General features: G+C 34.2%; 1 protein-coding gene across 2 annotated transcripts; it reads left to right on the forward strand.

Annotated features, from left to right (window-relative positions):
• The first annotated feature begins 13,798 nt into the window (after positions 1–13,798).
• LOC145141046 (uncharacterized) lies at positions 13,799–16,187 on the forward strand. Of its 2 annotated transcripts, XM_079074396.1 has the most exons (4): positions 13,799–13,854; positions 14,044–14,295; positions 14,708–14,976; positions 15,261–16,187. In XM_079074396.1, exons 2-4 carry the CDS (start codon positions 14,061–14,063, stop codon positions 15,873–15,875), a joined length of 1,119 nt encoding a protein of 372 aa, XP_078930522.1. In that variant the 5' UTR covers positions 13,799–13,854; positions 14,044–14,060; the 3' UTR covers positions 15,876–16,187. The 2 variants fall into 2 exon arrangements, with proteins under 2 accessions (XP_078930522.1, XP_078930521.1); XM_079074395.1 differs by lacking the exon at positions 13,799–13,854 and having other exon boundaries at positions 13,992–14,295.
• The last annotated feature ends 8,629 nt before the right edge of the window (positions 16,188–24,816 follow it).

The raw sequence follows: 24,816 nt of genomic DNA on the forward strand, positions 1-24,816 counted from the left end.
TTTATCATCACCTTCAAAAGCTTATGAACTCACCAACTTAATTGTTGACACTTTTTCAAAACTACTTGTATTCTGAGGAAATCAGTAAGCAGGTAATCGGCCGCTTTTGAGGATGGAACGCTAAGGCGTCAAACATTGTATTTTTGTCAACATAATGTAATTGATTCAGAAACATGTAAACATATACTATGATGTAACTTTTTCAATTATATTTATGTTGGTTGTCTATACTTTGAACATTATTATATTCGTTGTCGTGATACTATACATGAAGTCCTCCACCCCCGGACGTTTCCGCCATCCTAGGTTTGGGGGTGTGACATAAATGGACCCATAAGGCCTAACAAACATGTGAAAGGGTAATCCAGGCCCAATAGGCATGTAAATGGACCCTTAAGGTCCAATAAACATGTGTTCCATAGTTCAGGCCAAAATTAACATGAAAATGGACCATAAAGGTCCAATAAACATGTCATGGAAAATATTAGGCCCAATATACATTTAAATGGGCCCCTAAGGCCCATTAGCCATGTAACGAAGGTATTAGGCCCAATAAAATGTTATCAAGGTATTTAGTCCAATCGTTATTATTTCGTTGTTTGTTTTTGTTTAAGAGTTTAACAGGATAATATAAAAAGGTTTAATTTTCGTAATAGTGACATTTTTGGCCCACTAAACCGAAAATATACAATTTAGTCACATTTTGGAAAATTTGAAACTTTAGGTCCCTTAAGGCTAAGAATTTTCATTTTATGGGCTTAATTCTAATAAAATGGCTTTTATGGCCCATTTTGGTTAAACACTTCATTTTTGGTCCAAAATCATAAATATTAACGTCTTTGGCCCAAATATATTTAAATTGCTGTTTTCGGCCCTTTTACTATGAGAATTTACATTTTCAGCCCATTTTTGATAAAAATGACAATTTCGGCCCAAACTTTATAAAAATAACATTTTAGGCCCAAATTCGAGGAAAGTGACATTTTCAGCCCCTATATTCCGTAAATTCGCATTTTCGACTCAAATTTGTATAAAATGACATTTTAGTCCACAAAAACTAAAGTTTTGCACTTTAAGCCCAAGAAAAACCGTAAGGCCCATTTTATGGCCCATTATGCGAAAAATTTCACTTTTAGCCCCTTGGAAACTATGAATATTATAAAAACTAATTTTTATGTAAATGAGACCATTTTAGCCCTTTTAAAACCGTATATGGCATAAAAGTCTCAATCTTTTGTTTATTTGTCAAAAATAACCCTCTTTCAAGAGTTGTTTAGTTTTCTTATGGATCTTCACATATTTTAGCATATTTATTCTTATAGTAAGTCGTATAAAGTGTTGTGGTTCCCAAATATTTTCTAAATCTATGAATTTCTTCACACAATCACAACATACACTTAGAAAACACACATAAACATGCACAAATACATAGATCTAACACATAACAACTTGTATTCTCCCCTAAAAATAATGTAAAACCGAAATCTAGGGGGCATGAACTCACTTTGAGGTTTGTATTCGGTTTTGATGAAGAATGAAGTGAAGATCTCGACTTTAGCAAGCTCCTTGAAGGATTTTCGAACTCTATGAAGCAAAGATGTGTAAATCATGAAATGTTATGGTTTAAGAAGAGATTTTTGAAGAAAACAAGAAGCTAAACCATAGATCCAAGTGTAAGTCCCCAATCTGCTTGTGTATCAATCAGATCCGTTTGATGGTGCGGAATCCCAATCAAACGGATGATGCCAGATCAATAGAAGAAGAAGGAGAAGAAGAAGATGATGAATCTTTGTATGAATTGATATGAATGAAGATCCAGATACAAGAGATTCACACACACAAAACTTCTCTCTAGTTTCTCTCTCACCTTATAATACACACACTTAAGCTCCTCTCTTCTCTCTAGTTTCTCTCTCTAGAACACCTTAGGATACACACACTTAAGCTCCTCTTAACCATCTACAATTATGCACTCCTCACCCTATATATAGTAGACATGGGCCGTGAATGGGTTTACGGTCGTAAACCTGTTCACGACCGTAAACACAACCGTAAACATGTATACAGCCGTAAACACCAAGCTGTTCACGGTCCAAGACACAAAAATACATTTTCCTAGAAAAGTAAAGTATAAACCAATATTTTTGACCCAACAATCTCCCCCTTGGTTTATAGCTTTCTTTTCTATCTGACCCAACAAACTCCCCCTAAAAAGTAGTTGGCTTTTCTTGTTAATCTTGATTGGGAGCTTTGGCTTCAGCTTTAATCTTCGATATCTTCATGACTTAGAGATGAAAATTATGAATCTTCAATAAATGACTTCATCTTGAGCAGTTGGGCTTTTCTTCAGAATTTGGCTTTGAACGCACGTCGGGTGAGAAGGCTTCTTGAAAAGATTCTTGAAAGATAGCGCTTTCAGCTTGAGAATCTTCAGAGAGACTATCAGAGAGAACTAATCTTCTGGATCACTTCAGCGGGTACAAGATAGAAGCAAATTGATTGAGGAGGCTTCAATGCAATCTGTCACATAATCTTCAATTACAGCTTGACCTTGCTTCTGGGGTTGGAGGATTGAATGTTGAAAGAATAGTCTTTATTTCTTACTCCTTCGAATGATAATTCTTCGATGCTCACGTATGAAGCCTTGGATCTGAAATCTCGATGCAGACTCCATGAGTCTCATCTACAACTGAATTCACTTTTCAAGACAAAATAAAACTAAAAGAAAACTTAGCACACAATATTTTTGGATTTTTCATATTTTCTGAAAAAGAAATAAAACAGAATAACATTATTTTTGGATTTTTAATTTCTGATTTTTGTTTGGTTTTTAAAATTTTTAATTCTCCCCTAATATTTAAATTAGAAGAAAACTATGAACAAATTTAACAAAAACAAAAATAATAGCTAACTTTAAGAGTGATTTGGGATCAATGTTTTTAGACAGCCTTTATCCGTTTATCAGTATCTCTCCCTTCATGAATAGATCTGGTCAATCACCGGTATTGTGGTCCACTTAAACACGAGAGATTGTGACAAAATTAGGACATACTACAAGTGACAAAACAATGTGATCCTATGTTCCTAGATAATATTCCTAAAGGACCATTCAGCTGACGACGACCAAAGATATTGTTGTCCACCTAAATTGAGCAGCGAGATCTACAGACAACCTAGCGATTGTTCAATTTTAAATGTACTAGAACATGTTTCCCGCTTCCTGGCATACCCCAATAATCAGGAACTTCCAAAGTACTCCTTACTTTAGGTGAGCAGGAAATTATTATGAGAGAAGTCAGATTTAGAATGCATATGCTATACACCCAGGTCAGATCTCTTCCAATCTCGCAGAGGGTGAAACATATGACTAACCAGATTTAGAGGGATTGAGAAGTAGAATGGCGCATATGTTGTGTACCAGGTCGGATGGTTAATCACGCAAAGGAGACATCATATGGCCAACAGGCAGGAAGAATTGCATAGATAGAAGATGCATAGAAATTGAGTTGCATATGTTGCAGTCCAGGTCGGATGTATTTCAATCACGCAGAGGAGGCAACATATGACTAACAGAAAGAAAACAAGAAAATAATTTCCTACATACCTACTTTATCGGAATTCCCCAGTCGCCCCATCAATACCGGAAATAAGGACAGAGTCCGTACATCGAGGAAGAGTTAAACCACAGTTCTAGATACGGATTACTTTAATGTGACCGGTGGATTATCATGTATATCTCCCTGCTCAACCTATCTGAGCGTCGTATTGTCAGGCTAAATGGATCTATCTAGGTCAAGATTTTTCAAGTCTCTAGATTCCTTAAGTTCATTAATGCCTAGTCAAGTCCATTTTAATCTCTCGTGCCTACCAGCGCATCGAACACATAGCCTAGACAATTCAGATTCAGTCCCTTACACAGATTCAGATTGCCTGTTATCACATGATTCTAATTTTTGTTTTGTTTTTATTTCTCCCCCTAAATTTGTGTATAGGAGAGAAACGAAAGTAAATGCACAAATTTAAACTATCCTAAAACAAAAATTAGTCTTTAAAGCGAATCAGCTTAAGAAAAACTCAGGAGTATCGAGAAGAAAACTCAAACCGTAAATCGCCGATTGAATTTGCATCCAGAAGGTCTAAGAATAGCACTCATAATCTCAGAACAGAGCCAAAAATTCTTCACATCGTTAAGCACTAACCCCATGAGTGATCCCTTCCTTTCTTCCTTTCCCGCAAAGGACACATACTCTCAAACAATGTTCTGAGTGTTGTACAGTTGAGAGATGCCTCCTATCATGTGCCTGGAACAGCCACTACCAACAAACCGAAGTCTGAATATATGCCTCCATAGCTGCTCCGACACAGAGCGAGATCAGTTTGTCTTTGGAACCCATTCCATTTTAAAACTGGGTCGACCTTTGTCATCTTTGCACGGTACTCTCTCCCATGACATGTCCTGCTTATTACAAACAGAAGATGTAGAAATATTAGAAGCATTAGATGATTTGGGAGTTTGAACCTTTGGTACCCATCTGTAGTTGGGTTTAACCCATTTCTTTTTCGATCTGGTGGGTGCCTCGGCACTTGCTTTTGAACTTGATGTTGTCCTTTGAGATGACTTTGATTTTGGCTTCGCGGGAGCATCTCTTGGATTTGGCTTCTAGGCCGGCATTCCCTTCTTGACCTTCGGATTTTGATTCTTGGTCTTGGGAGTTGAATTCTTGGCCTTCTGCGCGTTCCAGTCACCATTGTCTGAACGTGACCTTGAGGGGTTTCTGTTGAAGTATCTCCCTCTTGGCGTGTTCTGCCAGCCTTGTGCATAGTAAGGAACATATACGCGATTAGGACAATGTCTGGCAATGTGACCAGGTGTTCCACAGTGAAAACAAGTCTTTTTCTTCACTGGGAAGTTGTTTCTTCCTGCCCCTGGTGGCGTATTCATGCCTTGTCTCTTGTTGTTCCCACAAGCACAATTACAACAGGCACTCTGTTTCGCTTGTTTTGGTGGCCTGTATTTCTCAACAGCAGGTTGATCAGAAGTAACTGAGTTCGAAGCAACAGATTCAGATTTCAAGGAGACATTGGTTTGTTCAATAGTTTTCTCCTTGTTCTCATCTTCCGTTACTTTACCTGCACAAGAAGTAGAAGCATTAGAATCGTTCAGCTCAACACTTTCTGGCACATCCACGTCAGAATTATCAAAGATATCATCAAATATATCGAAAAAATTTAAGTCATCAGACTTTGAAATAATCTTATTATGAGACACACTCTCTTCAGAAGTTTGCTTGCAATGACTTAGAGGTTGATCTGCATAGGAAGTAGAAACATTAGTATTTTCAACATTAATACTACCTCCTGACACAAATCCATATTTAAGATGTGGCTCTCTGTCCATTTCCTCTTTTGTCAAAGGGATATTTGTATAAGTATGATTAAAAGGAGGAGGCACTTTGTTATATCCTAAGCCCTTTGACTGATTATTTTTGAATTGTAGATTAGTTTCTATCAAAGATGCAACTACATCACTTGACACATCAAGTTTTCTAAAAGTAAAATCTGCATTTTCAAATTTGTTTTTCAATGTGTCAAGCTCGGCAGTTACCTCAGCAAGTTGTTCAGTTACATATCTATAATGTGTACTCTTAATACTATACTCTTCCTGAAGTTTTCTAAAGTCTTTGGTTTTAGCTTCTAATTCAGCCTTCAGGGGTTTCTGTCCTTTCCTAAGTTGATACATTTTGTATTTTAGGTCCTCGTTCTCTCTACGAAGTAATTCGTAATGCTCACGTAAATTTTCCAAGGAAATTTCATTAAGATTGATTTCTGAAGAACTCATAGTTTTAAAAATGTGCCCTTTGACTTAAAAACCTCAAAAGTCAACCTTAAAAGTCAAATTTAAAAAGTCAAAATTAAAAAGTCAAACTTAAAAGTCAAACCGAAAAGCTAAATTTGAAAATTTGAAGATTAAACGAGAAAGTCAAAGTTTAAAGTGAAAGGTCAAACTTTAAAGTCAAAGTCAAAATTTGAGGTCAAAAGTCAATAATAAAAGTCAAAAATTGAAAACTAAAATTTTAGGTTGAAAATGGAATTTAAAAATAAAAGAAATTTAATTTTGGGGTTAAAAATGTCAAATTTACGAAATTAGGTGCGACTGAGAGAGCTTTTGAATTAAATTTCGAAGGAATGGAACAAAGGACTTGCTAGTCCAACTGGTAAGGCAGAGGGGAAAGGAAGCTAGTGATCCGGGTTCGATTCTTGGCAACAACAAAATCACTTCGCTTTTTTTTAATGAACACAGATGCGAACTTCGGACTCTGATCGAAGTCTCCTGCTGGCCGAGGTGGTTATGCTAGGACGAGGACCGCAAACGAGCAGGTCGTACACGTGCGATGTTGCTGCTGGCCGTGAACTCTGAGCCGTACACGTGCGATGCTGACCGTAAACCTCGGACCGTACACGTGCGATGCTGACCGTAAACTCCGAGACCTCGGACCGTAAACCCTCTGACCGCAAACTCCGACCGTGAACTCCGAGGCCGTAAACTCCGGGTCGTAAACTTCGGAAACCTTAGCTGTTGGCCGTACATGCCGCCACCCCCTCGCTGGTTACGACAAAAAACAGCGTTTTTTCGACTTTGAAGCTCCAAAAGTCGATCAAAAACCCCTTTTTATCAAAAACACGAAGAACAAACCCCTCCTAATTTTCAGAGATGTATCCAAAAACGCAGAAATCCTCCAAAAATAAGATCAAATAAGCTCCAGATCTGAAAAAATTGACTGATACAATCCAAGCTCTGATACCAATTGTAAGTCCCCAATCCACTTGTGTATCAATCAGATCCGTTTGATGGTGCGGAATCCCAATCAAACGGATGATGCCAGATCAATAGAAGAAGAAGGAGAAGAAGAAGATGATGAATCTTTGTATGAATTTATATGAATGAAGATCCAGATACAAGAGATTCACACACACAAAACTTCTCTCTAGTTTCTCTCTCACCTTAGAATACACACACTTAAGCTCCTCTCTTCTCTCTAGTTTCTCTCTCTAGAACACCTTAGGATACACACACTTAAGCTCCTCTCAACCATCTACAATTATGCACTCCTCACCCTATATATAGTAGACATGGTCCGTGAATGGGTTTACGGCCGTAAACCTGTTCACGGCCGTAAACACAACCGTAAACACGTATACAGCCGTAAACACCAAGCTGTTTACGGTCCAAGACACAAAAATACATTTTCCTAGAAAAGTAAAGTATAAACCAATATTTTTGACCCAACACCAAGTGAGAACTTACCAAAGATGATGATCTTGGTGAAAAATCTCTTGAGAATACCCACAAATCTCGAAATTTAGAGGAAGAAGGAGGAGTTCTTTTGAGACAGTTTTGAAAGTTCTTGAAATGAGAAATGGAGGTGGGGTGGTGGGAGTCTCAGCCGAAGATAAGAAGAGGGGAGGAGAGGAAGTTTGAGGTGATGTTTGCATGGATATTCACCATGCAAACATGAGGTGTCATAAGCACAAAATCCCTTCATTTCTCTTTTTTTTATCTAATATGCATAATTATCTCTATTGGGCCGAGATTTGGGCCAAGGAAATAAGAATGAAATGATTTGAGCCCAACCTTGGCCTTGTTCGAATTTTAAGAAGTCTAATCATATTTTTCGGCCCATTTGGCCTTTATCAAAGTTCACGGCCCAATATGGTAAAAAGGAATGGGTTTATGGCCCATTAAGGCTAATTAAATCATTTATGGCACATCATGGCCCATTGGAATAAAATAAACCATTTTATGCCCACAAGGCCCAAAATGTTAAGTTTTATGAATATGGGTCCAATTAGAACCCAATTAGGGTTTCTTTTGCCCAATATAGTCGAATTTGTGATTTATTGGTCCCTTAGGCCCAATAAGAGAATTCCTAGTCCATAATGAACTTGAACCGGGATTTCTAGGGCTTCCAACCCTTATTTGAACATATAAGATGTATTTGAATGAGCATAGAGTATGATATTCATTTAGAGTACAAGTCATTACACTAGATGAATGTTTACATGAGAATAGAATTTCCTAGCTAAAATGCTAGTTGTGACGGATGAGGATTGTGCTCGTATAGAAGTGCATGTTTCAAAGAAGTAAGTTATGATATATTTAACTATTTATTTAAAGTATAATTAATCTAATTTAATGTTAAATAAGACATCACTAGACTCGAAGCATTTCGTAAGGCTAATCCCTATCGTCAAGGGGTATTTACTAGTCCTATAGTCGGGCAAAAATACCTAAGTGGTTAATTTGTACTTTTCATATATATATATATATATATATATATATATATATATATATATATATATATATATATATATATATATATATATATATATATATATAGGTTCAGGTTCATTTGAGACCATTCTAATTTTATGAGACCGTGAGACCAAATCTAAAAATAATTTTAAAATGCAATATAAAAGGAAAAATCCTAAAATTCTTTTTTTAATTATTATTTTCGGAACTTTATTTACCTAAAAAAAATAAAAAAAATAAAAAAAATAAAAAAAAATAAAAAAAAATAAAAAAAAATTACCGTTTTTTTTTTGAAAAATACGTGAAATATTCTAATAGAATATTACACTGTACATATTCTAATGTGATTTTTAGAATGTTAGAATATTCAACTAGATTTGTCATATATGTAGAATATTCTAATATTCTACTAGAATATGTAAAAAATGTATTTTTTTTATTATTTTATTATTTTTTGGTATTTTTTTTATTTTTTTTTTGGAAAATATATATTTCGAAAATAATATTGGAAAAACACAAATTTCGAAAATTTTCAATTATTTTGCATTTTAAAAATGTTTTTGTTTTATCTATTAAATAAGTGGCTAGGATTGCGTCTCACGGTCTCACAAAATTAGGCCGTCTCACATGAACCTAACCGTATATATATATATATATATATATATATATATATATATATATATATATATATATATATATATATATATATATAATGTTTCTCACATCCAGTGTGTGCTAGAATGCACCAATAAAAATTTAGTAAAAATTATATGTATATTAAATGATATCCATACTTATAATTTCTTTTTATGGAAACTAATTAAATTCATCATTAATGTCAACAATAATATTCTTTCGGAATGAATTTGTATATAGAAAAATGAGAGTGTATTCTAGCAGAATGAGAGTGTATTCTAGTAGAATACACTCTCGTTCTTCATATTTCATACAACTTTATTTTATTTTAAGTGAGTGAGTCCTAAAACAAAACACGAACCTATACAAAAAACGCTAGATGCGAATTTATTTTGAAAGAATGTTATTGCTGACGTAAATTACGAATCTAATTAGTTTCTATAAAAAGAGAATTATAATTATGGATATCATTTAATATACATACAATTATGGAAATCATTTAATATATATCTTTATTTAATTAAATAATTAGTTAATTTTACTAAATTCTTATTGGTGCATTCTAGCACACAATAAATGTAAGAAACACATTAACCTAGCCCATGTATATATATATATATATATATATATATATATATATATTAATGTTTATCATTTTTTTAAAATACAGAATGCTTTAGTCCAAAAGATCAATAAACAAACTCAACTTCATCTGAAAGCAAGCGGTCTAACATCAGAGGATATAAAACATTGTTTTTAAAGAATACTGAGTTCTTGACAGGACCATATCAGACGCATCAAGTGTAAACCGTTTACAGTTGTCTCTATGTACGATCATGAACAACCACTGACACAACCACCACCACAATCACAGGTAATTGTTAGTTTAAGTGTCTTTGAAAAGTACGATGTTATAATGGTGTAACATCCCAAAAATCACGGTAAAAATTTCATTTTTCAAAAACAACCACAAACCATAAATGTTTAGAAACATAGTTTCCAAAGTGTCGATAGTCACAAATCAGAGCATCACAAAATCAAATCTCATAAAATTGAAGGATGTGCACGATCAAGTCTTCGCATTGCCCCGATAATCTGAAGTACCTGAAAACATGAAACCAAACTGTAAGCACGCAGCTTAGTGAGTTCTCCACAGTATCACCACAGGAACATATAACATATACAATCATGAATGTTGGGTCCAATCGACCATCGGACTGGAATACGCTCGGGTCCACAACCTCCCGGTTGGATTACCACTGGCCCACAACCTTCCGGTTGGATGGCCATACATACTACATATTGGGTCCACAACCTCCCGGTTGGATTACCCCTGGCCCACAACCTCCCGGTTGGATTGCCCTGGCCCACAACATCCCGGTTAGATTGCCCCGGGTTTGTTGACTGGAAGCACAAATCAGTACAGTCTCAACCCAACCACACTATATCAATATATGCATTAGATGACATTTTTATGGTTCCTACTAGCTCTATAATGGATAAAGTTTCCAACTTTATCCATTAGAATGGTCCAAACAACCAAGATCTAGTCTTTAAGTCTCAAGGGGACCAAAAGTGCATCTTTCTCAACTTAATCCATTAAGTCCAAGTCCCCAACCTTCATATCTGAATCAAAATAATGTTTAGATGGATAAATTTCCAACTTTATCCTTAACAAGGTCACAAACTTTCAAGATCTAAACATTATGCACTAAAGTGACCAAAAGTTCACAACACCCAAAGCTAGTTAGATCTAACAAATGCATCATCAAGATTCAAGCTTTATACCTCCAGAAGAAAGATCAAGGTAAATAAGGCATGGATCTACAAGCTCCAATGCAATTAATACTTCTCCAATGAGCTCCTTCTTCCCCAAGATGCACCAAGAACACTCCAAATAACTCAAAAACTCCTTTTTTTAGCTCACACGACTCAAACGAGGGTTAGGGTTTCGAGGGAGGACTTTGAAGGGATGGAGGCTGAGAATGGAGAAGGTTTGGGGGAGTTAAGGAGCTTAAATAGGGCTCAAAACCCTCAAATTAGTGTTTCGGTTCTGAACGCGAACGCCCAGCGTACCAAATTAAATCTCGTGATCTAATATGCCTAGTACGCCCAACGTACTCCCTGTAAGCCCAGCGTACTAGGCTAAACCTAAAACCTTCCTAACTTCCAATGGTCGTAACTTCTTCGTTCCAACTCTGTTTTCGTCGATCATTATATCCACATAAAGGTATTAAGGAGCCCCACAAGGACTAAACTTTACCTACTTAAGGCCCAAAGCCTTTACACAATCGACTTATGGCCCACGACCCTGAAATAAGAAATGACCGGAACAGGGTGTTAGAAATGGAAAAATGAAAAAAAAAAGTAGGATACTATAATCATCATGACCTTATTTTGTAAAGTAGAATGCTATAATGATATGTTGGTAATTGTTAGCTTAGTATAGTACAATGCTATAATGGAAAATGAAAAAAAAGTACAACGCTATAATACATATGTAATATTGTGTAAGGTGTAGTTTGGTTATAGTGTGATATATTGGTATTTTGTAGTTTGGTAATTGTTAGTTTAATATAGTACAATGTTATAATGGAAAAATGAAAAAAAAAGTACAATGCTATAATGTATATGCAATATTGTGTATGAGGTATGTTTAAGTGTATTTGGAAAGTAGAATTCTATAATGATATGTTGGCAATTGTTAGTTTAGTATAGTACAATGCTATCATGGAAAAATGAAAAAAAAAGTACAATGCTATAATGTATATGCAATATTGTGTAGGATGTAGTTTGGTTATAATTTGATAATTGTTAGTTTATTATAGTACAATGATATAATGGAAAAATGAAAAATAAGTACAATGTTATAATGTATATTCAATATTGTTAGGATGTAGTTTGGTTGTAGTTTGATAATTGTTAGTTTAGTATAGTACAATGCTATAGTGAAAACATGAGAAAAAAAAAAGTATAATGTTATTATGTATATGCAATATTGTGTAGGATGTATATATGTTTAAGTGTATTTGAAAAGTATAATGCTATAATGGAAAAATGAAGAAAAAAAAGTTGGATGCTATAATCATCATGACCTTAATTTGTAAAATAGAATGTTATTATGATATGTTAGTAATATATTTTGTTTTCTTTGTAGTTGGATATACTGCAAATAATGTTAAAAGATCTGGCCTACAATGCGCTGCTAGAAGAGGGTTTCGATTGTTGCCGCCACGAAATGAAAACGGAGGAAACGAGGGGAGTGATGAGGACGAGTAGCTACTATTTTAGGATTTATGAAAAAAAAAAAATTGGTTAGTATTGTAGACTAGTATTTTGGATATACTGCACTATGTTTGGATGAGTACTTTGGACCAGATGTTTGGATTAATATTTTGGATCGGATGTCATATGTATTATTAAGTGGTTAATGTTTCGAACTATTTTTCTACAAAATAATGTTTCGTAGCAGTTTTTATACTTGTTATACTGTTTTTTCTAATTTTAGTGTTATATACTAAAAAAATGGAAAAAACAATTAGCGGCGACGCCTTTAGTAGCGATGGACATGTATTAGTGGTGACGGGGCTTTAGCAGCGATGTCGGGCATTAGCGGTGACAGTGTATTTGCGGCGACGTAAAGCAATAGCGGCAACATATGGAACATTTGCAGCGAGACAACAGCGGCGAACTACTGACGGGGACGCGTCGTCGCAAAAGCCTTTAGCTGCGACATACATGACCTTTAGCGGTGACGCCTATCACTGCGAATACTCTTGCATTTCCTGTAGTGTTCGCACTGGTATGAGATACAGTAACAAAATATCACGACCTCTCTTGTTTATGAAACACTACATTTTCCATAGTAGTATCCATATATAGAACTGGTGGACGAGAGACATCCACATATTGTATTTACCCCTTTAACTTTAAGCATTTAACTTTAAGCATGGAATTCTCTCGTTCTATCTCGTAAAATATCTAGGCTGCAATATAACCATACAACTACACAAAAATGAGATTTTTAACACATTAGCATTTGATTTCGTTGACCTAATTCTTTTATGGGTTTCACATGTCCATACAAACTTTAGGGCAATTCAGTAAGTAGATAATGTCTAACATTTATATCGTCACATATATTCAAACCTAATGTCTATTGAAAACAATATTCCGAGTAATACCATAACAATTTTTTAATTGCTTAAGCTCAAATTACATTTATCTGTAAAACGTTTGTGATTTTAGCTTCTTAATCTTAATGATGATCACGGACATGTTCGTTGGAACAACTATGGCTGGCATGTACCCTACTAATTCCTTAAGCTCAAAATTAGAAATTAAACTATACATGCTTAATTAGTCGTTGGTTATTTAACTTGTTTATTTTTTTATTTTATTTTCTTCAACAGCTATAATTTTATAAGAAAAACAAGCCCAACAAATAGCTCAGATCAGAGTTTACATGTACAATTACTCATGATGATGTTTCTTTCTAAATTAACCATGTGACAACCCTAGACAAATGCCTAGAACTAATTACATTACACGATTCAAGAACAAGCCTAAAGCACATATATGTATGCTATAGATTTAGCTTGAATCTTTATTTGATTAATCAGAAAATTATAGTGTCATAACTAATAAGTAATAAAAAGTATTTATGGTAGAATAAATTAAGCTCTAACCCACCGCTAAGGTGTTGTGTCCAACCTGTTCAATTCAAAACGTCGCTTTCTCATCTTTAAACCACCTCTATGCATGCTTTCATCGTCCATATATGTAGGCCCTGAAAGCTATGGAGAGTGTTCTTCTAATAATTCAAAGATAGTCAAACTTATGTAACTTTTTTACGGGCTAAATTACACACACCCACGTCAATAAAAAAACACGAGACCTAATTGGTAATTAATTTCATTAAAATATTTTGTTTTGATCTTTGGTACGGATAAATGTTTCATTCTTGTTACTGTTAAATTTTATTTTTCCTTTTTTTGTAATTTAGCATACATGTGCAACCTTTATATACCACGTATATGACTTGTCTTGTTCGAAGAAAGGGTTTGACAATTATTATACTGGTGTTTAAGAAGGTATCAGCCAACGGTTTATGGCAATAGGAGCAAGGACGATGAACCAAGAAGAAGAGATAAGAAACAAGAAGCAGCAACAAGACGAGGATGACGATCATGAAAACGACATGGTGATGCCAGGGTTTCGATTTCATCCAACGGAGGAAGAGCTTGTTGAGTTCTACCTTCGCCGTAAGGTAGAGGGCAAGAGATTCAATGTTGAGCTTATCACTTTTCTTGATCTTTACCGATACGATCCGTGGGAACTCCCTGGTATAAATCACTCTAGCTAGCTACACAAAGAGTGTGTGTGTGTGTGAGTGTTTATATCTTTTTGATAATCTAACTAGTCAACTAATTATGTTCCATCGGTTGGATTATGTATTGCGTCTTGTAATTCCATCATCAAATCATAATTGGATCCAATTCTTCTTCTTCATCAAGTCACTGGGTGTATGTGACATATCGTTTCTCCCTTTTATCCACTGATGTACTATATATCTGGATTATGCATAATTCTGTGTGATCTATTCTTTCCTTTCATTAAATTACTTTGTCTTTCTTCCTCGATACTACAATCTATCTTAATTCAGATTCTACTCTTTCTAAATTACCAGTCTTTATGTTTAATTAGTGGGTTCACCTTAGGTCTAAAATTTGGATTTTGTTTTACACTGTGTTTCAGCTTTAGCAGCAATCGGCGAGAAAGAATGGTTTTTCTATGTGCCAAGAGATAAGAAGTATCGTAATGGGGATCGACCTAACCGTGTGACCACTTCAGGCTACTGGAAGGCCACCGGAGCTGATAGAATGATTAGAACTGATAATTCCAGATCCATCGGATTAAAGAAAACCCTTGTTTTTTACTCAGGAAAAGCTCCAAAAGGCATTCGAAGTAGTTGGATCATGAATGAATACCGATTGCCCCATCATGAAACAGAAAGATTACAAAAGGTCTGTATACTTCTCACTTGTTTGGTTTTCCAGATTTAAAAACCAATCTTTTTTTAAACGAAAACACTAGGAACTCCAACATGAAACATAAAGATTACAAAAGGTCGAACAGCAATGATTAGAGTATAAACTATAACTCGTCTGCCAAGGTCACCGCAAGCTTTAAATGCGTACTTCTCTCTCTTAATTTAGAGACCAATATCACCGCTAGAATTAAATGCTTGCTAGTATGTAAATATATATGTAGTTTTCATGTTACATGTTTTTCCTCGTCGTTTTTGCAGGCTGAGATCTCGCTGTGTAGGGTTTACAAGCGAAGTGGAGTAGAAGACCATCCATCTCTCCCTCGTTCTCTCCAAACAAGGAGTACCTCAAGAACCTCAAATTATAATATCAATCAGCAATCCCAGAATTCTTCGAGTTTCAATTGTTTTGAAGGCCAATCTTCTCACCATACTGATGAAAAACCCAGTGATACAAGTAGTTGCACCCCCACCGGCGTTGTTGGCACTGCTCTCGGCCTTTCAAACCCTCTCAACTCCTCATACCACAATGTCATTGCCACCCCCTCTTCAACTATCTTCCCTAACAGTGTTGATGATCTTCCTAGAATTATCAGTTCTCAACGAGTTCTTGACACTTGTCCACCCTCTCAACTTCTGAATATTCATAATTATCACCTCGGTGATTCTTCAAACTATTCTCCGCATCTCTTTAATAATATGCTGCCTCAACCACAACAACAACAGCAGCCACAGTTGAGCTCACAAGCGCTTCTTGCACTTAGTAATAACTTGCCTGGAGCTGGAGCTGCTCATGTGACATTTCCCGATAGAATTTGGGAGTGGAATTCGATGTTGAGTGAAGGAAGCAAAGATTTGACGGCCCCTTTCAAGTAATTTTGCTCCTATATATGCATATAATTACGGAAGTTGCGTAATATGAACTTGACAAAAAGACTTATTTTGTCAACTACTTTGGTACGTTATTTCATGTTTAAGGATCTCTAAGCTAATTAGGGTTTTGGATTTCAGTTTAACTGTAATTCGATTAATAAACGATCTGTAACGTATTATCTTTAGTAGCTAGGTTATTTAACGTATTATCTTTAGTTATATTATATGTTCATCACATTCTAATATCCATGTCGTCAAGTAAGCCATCATTAGATACTAACGCATATCATATCAAATATATTATGTTTCAAAGCACATAGTTCTACATGAACTTTTTTATTAAACATTATATTGATTGTGCTAATTAAGAATTATTGTGTAAGACTGCAGGTTTATCGCATAGTCTACAGACATGTTAAATCAGGTTCTATGGACTTGGATCGTATAAACTGCATTGATCTCGTATATACGAGCTTTTGCAAAAGTATATGAGACCGATATTGTTTCTCAATCGAGTTATGAGAATGATGTCAAAATTGGGGATTGTTTTAACTTTTGGTATAAAAACAAAAAAAAACAAAAAAACAAAAAAACAAAGTTTAATGAGTCCCGTGTGATAAAATTGGAGAATAATGACGTTATGACCTAAATTAAATATCAAACATAAAATTGGAGCATAATGACGTTATGACCTAAATTAAATATCAAACATAATGTAACATTAATCTTTCACATATTTTGTATTAGCCTTAAACTTATGACTTTTTGTTGTTAATTATAGTGTCACCAGCAATTTATCATAACTCAAAATAACACAGTACTGCCAATTAATGGGAATTTAAAATACGGAGTATAATATAAATCATGTGGTATAGAGTACGTATTTGTATATATAATCAATTTGATCTTGTAAACCACGAAATACGGCGGTCAAGAGAAATGCAACGCCCCAAAATCTCGGCAAAACATTAGTCTTGGAAGGCAGTGAAAAAACATGATCAGAACGAAGGATCTTTGAAGAAACATATGTTTTTGGGTTTGTACAGAGGCAGCTCACGATGAAGCAAACTTAGCCAAACTAATAGCCTGACCTACATATAGCAGCTTGACTTGGGCAGTATATGCACTCATATTTTGTCAGTTTTGGGAATCTCTCAAGATCTTTAACATATATATATATATATATATATATACTCTCCAAAAGTAATATTTGTGTTTTGTGAATCAAAATTTGTTTCTTAAGAGCGTCCATGAGTTTAGTAGAAAAGTTGAATGATGTAGTAAATATATTTGTCATTCAATGGATTAAACTTTACTATAGTGAGATGCCACATTGGCATTCAATAGTCATTCAATGGATTTGGAGTTCGATGGCTATTGAACTCTTCAATGGGAAAAAAAATTGATAGATTTGTATCGAATATAAAAAATGATACCCTAAGAATAAAGTTGTATGGAATGTAAAAAATGATGGCCTAAGGATAAAGTTGTATGGAATGAAAATGATGCCCTAATTGATAGGTGTAGGACTATATTTCGTGTATTTTTTTGTATTGTAAAAAAAATTGATAGAGTTGTATGAAATATAAAAAATGATATGGCAATCCATTAAACTTTATAAAGTACAATGCATTGTGGATGCCCTAAAGATTATTCCAAATTAAATTATTATCCATCACCCACAAGCATAGAGAATAAAATATCAATACCAAAAATGAACAAACAATGTTCTTAATTAATACGAAAAGTGAACAAACAAGATTCATGATTATCAAATCTTGTTTGCAACCTTTATATTTTCAAACTCATATGCCAAAAACACTAATTTGGAAAACATTTCACAAACAAAGTGAGGAAGTGAGGATGATTTCTATTTTATTGTAATCAATGTAAAATAAAGCATAGTGTGACATGATTATACTATAACATAGACTTGTTTAGTGGGCTAATAGAATGAAATGTAGGCCTACATGATGGTAATCATAACTTGTTATTAGTTATTAGACGGTAGGTATGGGCAACGCGTATTCGCGTTAATCCGACGTGGAAGCCATATAACGGCGTTATAACACGCGAAACACCGCGCCCACCTGGCGTTATTAGATGTTATGTTAGCGTACGTTATGGTGGTGACGGGAGGAAACGGCTAATCCAATTGGTGCAACGTTTAAAAATCCGACCGTTTGCAAACGGTCACAAACATAAAAAATAAAAAAAATAATAAAAAAAATAAAAAAAATCTCTATTAATATAAATACACCACATTTATCTTGGTTTTATTTTCCAAACCAAACAAATCCTTTCAACATATATAAGATCCTTTCAATTTCATTTTTTATCGTTATTTTTTAAATTTTATTTTTAACTTAAGATTTAATATATATATATATATATATATATATATATATATATATATATATATATATATATATATATATATATATATATATATATATATATATATATTAAAAATGTCAAAGTTAGCAACAGTAAACTTGGTGGGTTTTGGCATCTTTAGTCCACATATTTGCTGTATATCGGAATTGGTCCGATTTTTTGTTGAAATTGTTTATATTATAATTATATTATGACATAAATAAAAAAAAGAAATCCGAAAATATAGAAAGTAAAAACGTTAAAAAAATTAAAAAATAAAATAGAAAATAAGTGGTTTTATTACATGTTATTTGGTGTTGCCCATTTCTACATTTGATGTTATAACACCCATTTATGACTAGGATGATGATATGACACATTTTGGATGTGGTAACATGTAATAACATGTTGCCCACACCCAGCAGCCTTAGTGTATGTCAAAAAGTCTGTCTTAAGATTGTCTACATCAAATCATGATATATTAAATAAAATATCTTGCTCAATTATTATTTATTTATGTCAAAAAAAAACCGACTAGTTTTCTTGTGATTTTCTATGAAACCGTAAGGGTGGAAAAGATTTTGGCGGTAAGTGGGGTGGAGGCTGGTGGTGCTGGTCATTTATGTGGGTGACAATAACGTAAATGAAAGATCTTTATTCTCAATGATCATTATAAAATGATATTTAGTAATAACATATGATATTATAGAGTCATATCATATAACAAGTAAACACTAATTGATTATTTATTAAGTAATATGATTATTAATATATTAAATCATCACTTGTATTGAATGGGGAATTATTATTTTTGAGAAAAATAAATAAAGATATCATAACTAGTTACATATGATCATATAGTATGATTATAAGATTATGTATAACATTATGGACCTATAGCTGACCATTTAATATGTTGTCTACATAATATATGAAAGAGTGATGTGGAAAGCACTAACTCTCTCTTCTTCATCTTAGAACCGTCTATGCCTTCTTACAAGGCATGGTTGGTTACTTTTTTAACTTCTTCTTAAATCATTATGTTTCTTGCAATACTTCAACTCGTTCAATGAAAGCATGGGCTTTCATTTAGGTGTAAGACTATATTAAGGAGAGAGGATACATTAAATAGTTTATTTGCTTCTTCCTTTTCCTTTGCAAAAGTCGAGAGCATATATCCTCCCCTATCCTCTTTCTAGTAAATTGTCTTGTGTAGTTTTTTTGTGCTTTATTGTTCTCCTCATGAAGACTTATAAGTCTTAGAGGCTTTATTGTTCTAACTTGCATCTTTTCCATCTTCATCAACATTCTAGCATCCCCTTAAAGATTCAAATGATTACAAAGTTTGTTATACTTTTACCTCATCTATGGTTGTTTTTTTTCAATCTTTGCATGTAGCTCCTTTGGTGGGAATAAAACTATTTTATGTTGTTCAAATAGTAAGTCTTCTGTTGCTAATATTGTGTTTTTGAAATAGTTTTTGATTAAAATCCCAACAATTGGTATTCGATCCATCTTTTAAGCTTGGTTAGAATTCGTAATTATTTGGATAATCTTGGTTTTTAGAAAATATGGATAGCTTGCTTTTTTTTGTTAAAACAAGTTCGCATATATTTTCTATGAAAACTTTATAACATGTTTTTTTTGTGACAAAATTTTACATGTATTTTTTGTCACTTAAAGTTGTCTTAGAAAAACAATGATTTTTTTATGTGTTAATGTATTTTAGAGTGCATAAACAAGTCATAAACCTTATTTTGTGTAGTTGTTTGTGATGATTCATTAAAATGGTTGTAATATTCTTTTATTCATATGATATGTACTAATAAATAGTTGGTTTTCATCTTTCTTATTTTGTATGTAATAGGTTAGTATTAGACAAGTTTTATATTATATAAAATCTAACAAGATGAAGATGATGACCATTTTTGAAGATCCGTTGTGCTACCCACAGTTTTACACGAAAGGAGCATGAAGAACAAAATGAAGATTTTGGTTCATTTTGTCCTTTAGAAAAGGACTTGTCTCTTTTATGTTGGCTCATAAAAGTTTCACTAAATCATAGGTAACGACCCAAAAATCCTTCCATTAACGACGTTAGTTTTCCATTACTCGAATATTAAATGTGTAAAGTAATTTCGGTTTTAAGAGTATATAATGAAATAAATTAAATAAAAATGGTGTTATTTAATATCTAAAACAATTAGTCAATATTTAAGAGGAATATAATTTAGTTAAATTAATTTGGGTGTATTTAGGGTAATTATCGGTCATTAAAAGGTTGATATGGAGGTGAGGGGCTGGCTTGTAGTTTTAAGAAACTTAATTTATTAAAGAAAGTGAATTAGGGTTAAATGAATTAATTGGAAATAACTTGAGGGGTAAGGAGTGAACAATTTCTCAAATAACTCTGATTGCTATTAGATCGATGGGTTTATGCCATCTAAATGGGATTTGTCCGTTTTTTTCATGTGGCCTATAACGCACACATCAAACACAATCATCCATTTTTTCTTGGGTTGCAATCGATGATCAGATGGATGAAAAAATGAATGCAATGTTGAAAAGCGGCGAGGCAGCGAATGGAGTGAAGATGGGGGAAACTTGGGATTCTTGGTTGCATTTTGATCTTCATCAAGTGAGCAAAATTCTATCCCTAATCTGTTCCTAGCGAATTAGAGTTCTAATCATTCATCATGCCATCATTGACGACCCTTACAGCCGCCATAGGTGAACCACAGCATAACCATGACATAGTAGATGTGGTGTGGCCGAATTCCAATTCTTAGGGATGTATTCGTAATGTGTTTTTCTGTCAAAATCATGCTTAACCATACCCTCACATGTTGGGTTTGGTGAATACGTCAAGGTGTCGGAATTTCTCAATGTATGTGTAATTATTTGATCAAATAATCATCGAAGTTTAGCCTTGAATGTTACCTTCTTTTCTAGCCATATATAACCATGCATGAGAAACTTTATACGTTGTTAAGTTGTTAGAAAGTTTGAAACAAAAACACACCTTAAAAGATTAGATGATAAGGGGATCATATAAATAATAACTCGAATGATAAAATAGGTCAAAGTGATGATTGATGTGAAGTTATAAAGATAAAGAGTTAAGTCACAACGCAGTTGTCATACATGACTATATAACCTAATTGAAAGAATGAAAAGATTCAAAATTCACATTTGAGTCTCATTCAACCAATTACCATAAGTGTGTAACATCTAGTTTTTGGATATTTCTTATTTAGGGATTCTCGATCGTAGTTTAATCTAGTAAAGGTCTTGGGCTTTAAGGGAATAAATTTTAGACCTTATTGGATGTTGATAATGTTGGTTAAGTGATTTAAGCCATTGATTTCTTCTTTGGAGGCAAAGGGGTAAAACAGGAAACATGATATTTTGTACTTTTATATGTATTATTAAATTAAGTTATGTATGATTTAATCCAAAAGTAAATGGATAGGTTTTTCGAGCTTTTTAATACCTTCACGTGCATATAAAGATCTTTAAAAAAAGATTTAGAACAAAGAAGTTATGATTGTTTGAAGATGAAGCTGAAAACCAAAAAATCGGGACTTTATCGGAAAGCACGGAGCGCCCTTTGAAAGCGTTGGGCACCCTTGGCCAAGTGGGTTGCACATTTTTATAGTTTTTGGGGTTTTTAAAGGAAATAAGTCCTAAGGTACTCTCTAGAACACCCCTAATGAAACCATAGCCTCCTTTGAAGTGTTTGGAACTCATCCTCTGTCCTAAATCCATTTTGGTACTCTCTTAATGTTGATTTTGGTGCTTTATTTTGGTGTATTGTGCTCTAGAAGGAAGAAGAACAAGAAAGACTGGTCTTTGAAGCTATGCATTTGAAGTATTCAACCTCGATTCACCTCCTAGAACTTAGTAAGTCATAAAGTTCCAAGCTTTAATGTGTTTTATCTTCATATCTTTGAATATATTGGGTTTTAGTCCATTTTAATGAGTTTTGGTCCTTTGGTGGCTTGTTAGTAGAGTTTCTAAATATCTTGAGCTTTTGATTGATATTGGGATAATATATGGTCATTTTGTGGAGTAGAGAGTGCATACTAGAGCTCTCTTTACTCCATACATAAAGAAAGATGGGTTTTTAGTCATTTATCAACTTAGGATTTTAGATCATAAAAGTTCATGGCCTCATAGTGGATAAAGTTGAAACCTTTATCCATTCAAACATCATTTTAATTCAGATCTAAAGGTTGGAGACTTGGACTAAACAAATTAAGTTGAGAAAGATGCATTCTTGTTTCCTTTGAGACTTAAAGTCTAGATTTTGGTTGTTTGGACCATCCTAATGGATAAAGATGGAAACTTTATCCATTATGAAGCTATTATACCAGATCTGATGTTTTTAACCTTGGTATTTATGGACTAAGCACTTAATAAAGAAAATTATTTCAGAATGAAACCACGACGTGGACAAGGAATTCCCACGACATGGTGTCGAGACTCATCACGACTGTTTTGTCATTTGACAACCAGGCATGGCTAGCACTTGGCCACGACATGGAGATCTGTTGAGTTGACTTTGACCTTTTACCTTTTGACCAGTTTGACTTTTGGTCAAACTTAGGTAGAATCGAGTATTTGGCTAAGTATTGGTCTTGGTTTGGAATTAGGTAGCTTAGGTTAGATGTTTTGTTGCTGAGGTAGCTGTTGAGCTTCTGTTGAGTAGCGCAGATGGTCTTCTCACTATATTATGTAGGATGTTAGATTCTCTTTAGGACCCTTGACTGAAAGACCATGGGAGGACCATGGAAAAACGACCATGTGAGGACCATGGAAACCGCATGGAAGACTATGGGAGGACCATAGCAAATAAGACTGTAGGAGGACTGCAACGACGTATGATTGTAAGATTATAGGATGATCATAGCATTCACGCGTTCTATATTATTATGTATGGTATATGGTATCTTATGATACTCACTAAGCTTTGTGCTTACATTTTTATATTTAAATGTTGCAGGTTTTCTTATATTAAAGGAAGGACACAACTCAATTGCATCGCATCCATTGGAGATTTCCAAAATTAATAACTCTTATGTCCATACTCTAATAAATGTTTCGAATCAAATGGTTTTATTTAGATCTTTGAATTTGTAATTAGAACAAATGCTTTTATTTTTAAATGAAAATTGGTTTAAAATTTGGTATGTTACAAGTTGGTATTAGTGCCTTAGTTTAAGGGATTCGGACGCACTTTATAATGTGTCCGAACTCGAACTGAGGACTATAGGATTTATTTTTTTACAAAAACATTTTTGAAAAGTTTTTACAAAAAGGAAAAAAATGCAATGTGTGCAATCATCTGAAGCTCAAGTAAGTGATTCTTAGAATACCCATACATGATCATATGCTATATATGTTATAGTATGGTATGCATACTAGAAGTTAGAATAAGGATATGTTTGGGGTTGCATGCTAGAATGCATGCTTAGGATAGATGCCTTATGTGACTGATATGTGAACTGTTATAAATGGATGATAGTGACTAGACTAAGGATCTTTAGGAATTGCGTGTTAGGATTGTCTGATCTTTATATTGCCTAATTGTCTAATGGTTTTGCTGCTCTAATGTGCTTACTTTGTGCTATGTGAGACCTATATTAATGTTAACTAACTATTAAACGAATATCTTAGGTTGCATGCCACAAATTTAAACAGTTTTATAATTCTTGATTTAGCACTATTACATAGCTCTTGTTTGAGTCTAATCGTTGTAGAGCAGGATCTTTCAGTCGAAAAATTGTTTAATTTTTGTTGCATGTGATTGTATTCGTAATATAGTTAGATGATATTGGTAGAAGTTTCTTCTACAACTATAGCAGGGTGTGGTTGGAATTCCTAGTGACCTAGGAAGAACTTGGTTCTATTGTGTAGCTCTTGTTAACTCGTTTGAGTGCAGGTATATGAGATTAGATCGGTTGGTAGTGGTCATGAGTAGTAACTTGGGAATCTTGAGACAATTCTTGGAACGAATATGGATAAGTGTGGAAGGTAGTACGCGCCCAATACTATCAGAAGCATAGGATCCGTACGTGGAACATGAAGAGTCGAAAAGGTTTCTAAGGAGCTGGTTGTGGGTAGATAACATGGTTTGGCACCATGATGGGTTGCAGTATGTTTTCGTCCTTATTAGCCTTTTATGTTATGGTTGTTCAGGATGCAGACAAGCCTGGTAATTGTTCGGGCCTTAGTAGCCCTGTGAGATTGGGTCTGAATGGTGCAAATTTGTCCGATTTAACGAATTCTAAGGTCTAGTTGGCCTTGTTCAAAGTAATGCAAGTTTGATTCGTAGAACTCAAGTAAGAAGCGACTATAACGGTCAACTTGAGGATTGCAGCTTGGACCTGAGTGGTCGGCCGATAGTTTGGGATGTCATTTTCTATGACGGGGCTATGTTCCTCTAGCCTCTTGTGTTTGAGGGGAAGAGATCAGACTCATAGTAATCGATAGAAAAAATCGTAGGCTTTTCCCACATCAGTCTTTGCCGCAAAGGAGTAAGGTTCGATTCTTTGTGAATCGTTTC

Source organism: Lactuca virosa, chromosome 9 (genome assembly GCF_052849685.1).
Source record: "Lactuca virosa cultivar CGN04683 chromosome 9, Lactuca_virosa_CGN04683_v6, whole genome shotgun sequence".
In the NCBI taxonomy this organism is placed as follows: domain Eukaryota; kingdom Viridiplantae; phylum Streptophyta; class Magnoliopsida; order Asterales; family Asteraceae; genus Lactuca; species Lactuca virosa.